This window comes from Schistosoma mansoni, chromosome W (genome assembly GCF_000237925.1).
Source record: "Schistosoma mansoni strain Puerto Rico chromosome W, complete genome".
In the NCBI taxonomy this organism is placed as follows: Eukaryota; Metazoa; Platyhelminthes; class Trematoda; order Strigeidida; family Schistosomatidae; genus Schistosoma; species Schistosoma mansoni.
Genome location: NC_031502.1, coordinates 31,497,628 through 31,505,536, shown reverse-complemented (window position 1 = coordinate 31,505,536; position 7,909 = coordinate 31,497,628). Strand labels below are relative to the sequence as shown.

The 7,909-nt window shown below is 31.0% G+C and overlaps 1 protein-coding gene across 1 annotated transcript in view; it reads left to right on the top strand.

The window, feature by feature from the left end:
* Nucleotides 1-232: 232 nt before the first annotated feature.
* Nucleotides 233-7,909, top strand: part of Smp_086110 (hypothetical protein) — a gene marked incomplete at both ends in the record, with an annotated part of 12,148 nt that continues 4,471 nt past the window's right edge. Inside the window, 2 exons of the mRNA XM_018789378.1 lie at nucleotides 233-611; nucleotides 6,673-6,782. Of these exons, the coding sequence (XP_018654827.1) occupies nucleotides 233-611; nucleotides 6,673-6,782 (489 nt within the window). The remainder of the gene's footprint in view (nucleotides 612-6,672; nucleotides 6,783-7,909) is intronic.

Here is a 7,909-nt window from a genome sequence, read left to right as displayed (position 1 = left end):
TATATGAAATAAAAGTACATGAACTTTTGAACATGAGATACAATAGAAACACAAATCATTAATCCCATAGCTAAATTATAAAATAAATCAATATTTTGTTTACAAAATAAAATCATGTTTACTTAAAAATTAATAAATAAAACTTTTTTTATAATTTTTATTTTGTTCTCCCCCCCCCCACAGAACTGTTAAAGAATACTTAATTAATGAAAGTAATTCAATCTACTCTTCAATGGATACGTCATATGAAAATGAAAAATTAATTTTAAAAAATGAACTATCAAATGTTAAACAAAAAGTTGATCAGTTTAATAAATTTGCTTATAATCAAATGGTTAAATCGCATAGTAGTATACCAATTATAAAGTTGAATAATAATGAATTTCCATGGATAAATGAACGAATCTATTTGAGACCAATGAACAAAATATTTAATCATTGGAATTCAAATGAACAGCTAAATTCAAAGTCAATTGGTTTGCCAAATATAACCAATTTGTCAAACATTAACAATCAGCACAATCATGAAGGAGTTATTGATTCTAATTATGATTCACTTTCAGTTAAAGGCATATTCAAACATATAGATCATAAATCTAACAAACTAAAAAGTAATTTACCAACAGATAAACAATCTAAGTATCATGAGACTAAACGCGAACAATCATTCACAATTTCTAATCATCAAAATGGATCAGTTAAATATTCTTCTCAAATTGAACATAATCAACTACTCATTAATAAAAAAGTAGGAAATCAAAAAGAAGACAATAACAACAACAATAATCGAACTGCAAATGAATTTATAAATAATAAAATAGTACGAAATTGTAATCTGTTGTATGAACAGTTCACAATAAACATTTATAGAAATTCTAATGAAAATTTAGGATTTTCAGTATCACGTAGGTTTTTCAATTATAAATATTAATTAATCAGTTGTTTATTATCAGAAGGAGTTTTTTGTGGATATTGTAGTGATTTTAATAGTTGAGATCATGAATCACTTGAAGCCAGACCACCATTAAAAACCTGGAAGCACTGAACGGCCGTTTCGTTCTATTGTGAGACTCCTCAGCAGTTGTTTTTTTTGACCTATGAACTATTATTATACGATTTACTATTCTTGCATTATCCTTAGTCTATTAATTACTGTTCTCCCTATTCACAGCCATATTTGACCAAATCTTTTACAAATGTTATTTTCTATTTTATGGTACGATATGGTCAGTTTGTTTGGTATATAAACCCAGTACGTTTGAGAATAATGATTCATATTGCAGAGGCTGTTATTGGTGTTCTGGACTTAACTGGCTGGACTAGGCTGAAAGCAGGACTGATAAGTGGTCAAGGCTGCTCATACGGTTTTCATGTATCGTAGCTCTGATCGGTAATTCACTCCTCTCTAATTGGCGGTCTCATCACGTCATACATTAAACAGGGCACGCACTCACTCGATATAACATATTGAAAATTCAACTACTCGAATTATCCAATGACATAAAAAGACCAAGATTACTTATTGTAACAATATCTTTGAAAATATCCTATAATTTCGCTAATGATCTGTTTTATTGGAATAAAAGACTTGATGTTTTTTCAGCTTTCATGATCATATGTAGAGGCTTCTTATTAATTGGGAATATATCTTGTTAATCAATTGTATTGACATAACACATTAGTCTGTAAAATCATTAGAAGTATTGCCAGACATCTGAAGCATTATCAACAATCTGGTCTGGTAAATATGAACTGGGATATTTTCAAATATGCAAGTAACTAGAAGCTTATTGTAGAATTCTGACAAATGTATCACTATATATAACAGAGTATGCAAAATCATTACGTCTTTACTAGACAGAATAATATTAACTTTTCCTTGGATAACTAAAATAACTCATAATGTCATTGAATAAGAAAAAGAGAATTCAGCGAGGAAAATTTTCTTTTCGACGAAATCAGTTACTTAGGGTGTACATTGTTATATATGGTTATGTGGAAAATATATGGCTACGGGAGGCTGGGAAAGATCACATTATAAATTGATTCGACAATAAATAACAAATGAGGTGACGTACTAATCAAGGGGTAAGGAAGAAAATAATTTATGGGTCAGATAATATATGGATGTTATTTGTGATGATGACATGGACCACAATGAAATATTAAATATTTTCAATAACTGTCACCCATCAATACAATTTACCTTAGAGGCAGAATCGAACCATGACTTCCATTGTTTTGATGTCCGTTTGAAAAGATTGCCTGATGGTTATTTACAAAGATCTATATATAGAAAACCCACTTGGAATGGACAATACACGAATTTTCATAGTTGGGTTCCACTGAGTCGAAAGAGGGACTTAATTCACTCTTTATCCTCTAGGATTAAGCGAATCTGTTCCAGTGACACAATAAATGAAGAACTACTTCATCTTCGACAGACCCTCATCAAAAACAGTTATCCACCGAGGTTCGTCGATAGCAACTTAACACCTAGACATCAGCAAGAAATAACTTTGACAGTGCAGAAGAAAACCTTGTTTATGAATATGGAATTCAAGGGAGACACGGCTGCTGAAATCCCGAATAAATGAATTTCAAAAACGTTGAATAAAACTTTCTACACAGCCAAGCTTCGAATCGTTTTCTCTAGCCGGCCTACCATTCGGGGGTGTGTTAAGGATAAACTTTCGCTTTGGGCCACATCGATGTGTATTTATAAATTTACTTGCTCATGTGGAGCACGTCATATAGGCCGCACAAAGCGATCGCTTTCCAAACGTATCTCTGAACACTATCCAGCTTGGCTCCTAAAAGGTGAATGTAAGAAGATAACCAGTTCGATACAAGAGCATTTGATCAATTGTGGACACATTGCTCCAAAAAACACATCTTTTAAAATAATCTATAGAGTTAAAGGAACCGGATCAAAGGGAGGTCGAATCAATATTTTATGCACTGCTGAGGCATTGGCAATCCATGAATTCAAGCCTGAACTTTGCGTTCAGAAACGATTTGTCCAACTTCTTACCCTTCCTTGGCCCTAATTCCCTCATTGGGTACGTTTTTTTTGGTTTTTTGTTTTTGTACTTTTATCTGATTATTATCAGTTTTTTTGTTTTTTAAATTACTATTTTACATTTAAACTCTAATCAGTTATTATTATTATTACCTTATATAAGTTTTCTTGATTATTACTCAGATTATTATTATGACCTTTGTGTTTGTCACTTTTCTTCATATCTGTCAATTGAACTATTATCTGACCCATAAATTATTTTCTTCCTTACCCCTTGATTAGTACGTCACCTCATTTGTTATTTATTGTTGAATCAATTTATAATGTGATCTTTCCTAGCCTCCTGTAGACATATATTTTCCATATAAACTATATATACGAATGTACAGCTTAAGTAAATGATTTCGTCGAAAAGAAAATTTTCTTCGCTGAACTTTTCCTTGGTTTATTTTGTAATGTTTTATATTGAAGGGTCCAAAATAAAATGATATACTACCTGGATTTCACCGCTAACTATATTCTATTTATTCTATGTAGACTTTTTTCATATTATTAGTGACTTTTTAAAAAATATAAATTATATCAAATATCCTACAATCAATTTCGACTATGGTTAAATTTGGTTAAGCCTTTTTATTAACTTAACAGACATCGTCCTTTAGATAATAACAATTTGCATATTCATCGTACTGTTATGACCACCAGAGCACATGACAGACTCTAGCCAAAATGTTGATTACTTAAGTATCATTCGATTAATCATACTCCTCCCCACATGTGTGTGCACGCAAATTCTATTATCAGCTTTTGTTTTGTTTTGCTGTGCCCTTATTCAATTTGACTAACAATTGCCTGTGTATTTACTTGTTACTCACTCGCTTGCTGATATTCGCTCAGGTGCTGTTAGCTTTCTGGTCGGCGTCATTTGACAATAAACTGTAGTTGCTGCTTCTCTTTGCCTTCTGATTTGATGCACCGTTAAGATTGGGATTATAACGGTTATCAAGGTGAACGATTAACGAAGCACGGCATTACAAATTCACCCCACAGTGCATGATACCGAAAATTAGATTCTTATATATAATTCAATAAATATTCAATTTGAAATTATATTCAATCAATTTCAAATATGCTATTTAAATGTATAGTTAACATCTTTAAATGTGATAGCATTTATCTTAATCTTGAAAATAAACTTTCTTAATGATTTTTTCCAGGTTTTCCATGGTGATCTAGTTTCAATTGACTCGTGACCTCAACTATCTAAATTGAAATACTTAACTTATATAAATCATTTAAAATTAATTTTGATACAGTTTAACTATTATCAAGAGTTAAACATTATCCATTTCTAAATGACTAACTATACTACTAATCTTGATGTAAAATAAAATAATCCAATTTAATTACAATTCTGTCATTAAATAAAGGAGTTCTCATGTATTTCTTTTAATAGTAGAATATATCATCTCTGAGATGCAGGTACATCCAGCTGACGAGTTCCAAATAGGACGAAACGTGCGTCCTGGATTCCACTGCTAGCCACTATCCATCTTTGCTTATAAAGCTTGTGATTTCAGACAATATTGAGGCAGTCTGCATAGGATGCATATATACCAACAAGAGACTGATCAATTGCAGTCCAATATAACAATGCGAAGATACAATTAAAACAATAACAAGTGGTTATATCATCTGGGTTTTTCTTTTTACATCACTCATCTAATTTTTATTTTTAAATTAATTCCTATTCGACAGTTCAGACATGACTTGTTCTGGCGACAAATAATATCGATTTTAACATCTAAATTTCAAGTGATTTATTCCCTTTTATATTGTTTTCCAAACAAAAAACAAACATACAAACAGATGGTAACAACTGTTGTTAGTTCCCTTTTTGTTATTAAGAAAACAAACTAAACACCTAAATACACTTATCATCGAGAATGTTTAGGTAAATTAATGTTTATTATAAATCACAAAGACAAATTCTTTTTCTGTTAATTCATTAACTTAATTTTCTTTTTGATTTGAATATAAACTAACCTTTTTTATTCATCATAATCGAAGGTCAAATGAACGATTCATTTTTGTATTATGCCTATTTTGTTTTCCTTTAATAATAATAATAATATATATCATTAATGTGAAGATTAGTTTCATTGTGTTTTCTCAGTTGTATAAACAAAAGATAGTTCATAAGGATTATTGTAATAGACTTCATATTAGGCGGAAAGTAGTACAATTCAAGTTCTATGATGTATATCTGAGGAATAATTGAATTCTTATCAATGAATAGCTATTCATACTGAACATTTATCATGGAATTTTCAGTATGGGGTTATGGAGATTACTATGTTTTTGATTAAGAGGTTAAGCGTTTGAGCGCGAGACCGAAGGCCCTGAGTTCTAATCTATAGATCTCGGTCGTGAATGAGCACTGCTGAGTCCCACAGTAGGGCGAAATGACCGTCTAGTTCTTCCAGGTTTTCAGTGGTAGTCTAACATCAACTGGTTCATGATCTCAAATAAAAACACGGAATTGGTAATGATACAAACCCTAAGATATGTATTGAATACACATAATCCAAGGTAACAACATTTTGAAGTATAACATTATTTAAGAAATACACATCGTATTAGTCAAAAATCTTGAATAGTTCTTAATAAGTATTGTATAGAAAACATAAATACACTTGAAGAATAGCATAACTATAATTTCATGTACGTTTTGAAATGATAGATACTTCTTCCTTGCCTGGAACGTACGTTAAACAGTTTATGCACTAGAGTATCTTTTTTTATGTCCAGTATTGATTGAAAGTCATTGTTACTGTTCTGCGTTACATTGCGCTGAGACTGTATAAAATATTCAATTTATAAAAGAGAAACCAGTCTTTTGAAATACCACCATGTGAATAGTACAACCGGTATGTAGTTGATTTTTTTTATCCTAACTACCATTCGAATGATACTTATCATGTTTTCACCGGTTCCAATGAGTTTCAACGATTACCTGGCTAAATCCGATCTTAATTTAAAGATTCATGTGCATATGATAATTAGTATTTATTTTAGAAAGCATACGCTTTTGTTTGTGTTTTGAAAAATTCATAATTGATGTCATCTCGAAAAATTAAACTATTGATGAATTGTTTACTATTGTGAATCAAATATGAAAATAACTCTTAATCTTTAAAACCTTAGGTTATTAGAGTCAATATGCGATATGTTTGCCGGTTATTTATGCTAGGAATTCTATATTGTATCGAAAATATAATAATGCAAACTCCCGAAAAGTCTCAAGGACGTTAGTTTACCTATTTAGCTCCCGCCAGTTCTTAACGAATATCTAACTAATGTTGGTCTGTAGTACAAACTTACTTTAATCTAAGTAATCTCTATTGACCTATTTCAATAAAACTTTTTAGTTGTACATTTTGTATGAGGTAGTTTCATTTATCAAATATTTAAATAACTGTTCGTGAATCAAAATAGTCTTGGATCGTTGGCCCGACCACTTGCTAATGCCGAAGTATCAGCTCTGTTATAAAAAAAAACTAAAATTTTGCTTTTTGAACAACTAAAAGTGTATTGTTTCACGTGCACATTTTTGGGTAGACCAAACATCAATCTTTTTTCTGCTTTAGATTTGACTTCATTATTCAACGAAACTTCGGATTATTACATAGTTATTAGTGATATTCGACTTCCCAATAAAAACAGTCATTTAAAAACAGTCATTTACAAATTGGGGACTGTATTTTATCAGTAAGTATGCAGTGTTCAGTTTTCGTTATATATATATATATATATATATATATATATATATATAAGTGAACAAGTGTGAGTTCATTCGAAGATCGTACTGTGAAACACATTTGGTGTGTGAAGGGGTTAGTAAATGAAGTTCGGATACCGATAACATGAATCGTATGGTAGTTATAATAGCTTTGAAGAGTTTTCATAATATTCAGAAGCTTATCGCATGCCATATGTCATATTTTTTAAGTACTTCATTCATTTTCTAACAAAAAGATGTATCACTTAAATACGTGAATATTATTAACTCTTTCATATGTCTACCCACTTGTCTGTGCTTAATATACAGTCGCTTGGAGAGAATCGTCTCGATTTAGTTTCAGGTCTTAAAGCGATGGGCTACTTAATAAAGCATTGAGACTTGCAATCCATGATTTCTACAATCACTGAACGTCCCTGAGGACAAAGTGAAGTAAACATTTTTGTCCCTGACCTATTAGCTGACAGGTTGATTAACGAACGAAGAGAACAGGGACTATCTGAAAACGTTTACTCAATTTATTTCTAATGCGGAATAATTCAAAAATGCATATGAATCAGCAAAACTACAACATACAAAGAAGCAGTAATATACAGTTTTGTCCAAACTAGGGTTTTCTAATGGAAAATTGGATTACAAAGGTCATAGTTGAATTACAGCAATTAAGAAATAGAAAAGTATATGACATTGATTTACACATTAAACGAAAGCTTGTGATTTAAAACAGGGACAAAACTAAATGGTAGTATTTTATAGACTTTGAATTAAGTGAAATAATGTTCTGAGAAAAACCTTTCATTCGTCATTGCTTCTTTATTTCTCTCTCCACATCAAGTATTGGAAACAAGTTCACTTACCGTATACAGTAATTTATGTTTCGTCTAAAAATATTAGCAAACAAAGAGAAAATATCAAACAATTGGTTTATATTTTAAAAAAAGGTGAATTCAATAAATATTGTTTCATATAGTTGAAATCATGAGTCAATTGAAGCTAGACCACCATGGAAAACCTAGAAGCACTGGACGGCCGTTTCGTGGATGCTCACTGTTGAGGAGTCCCACAATGGGACGAAACGGCCGTCC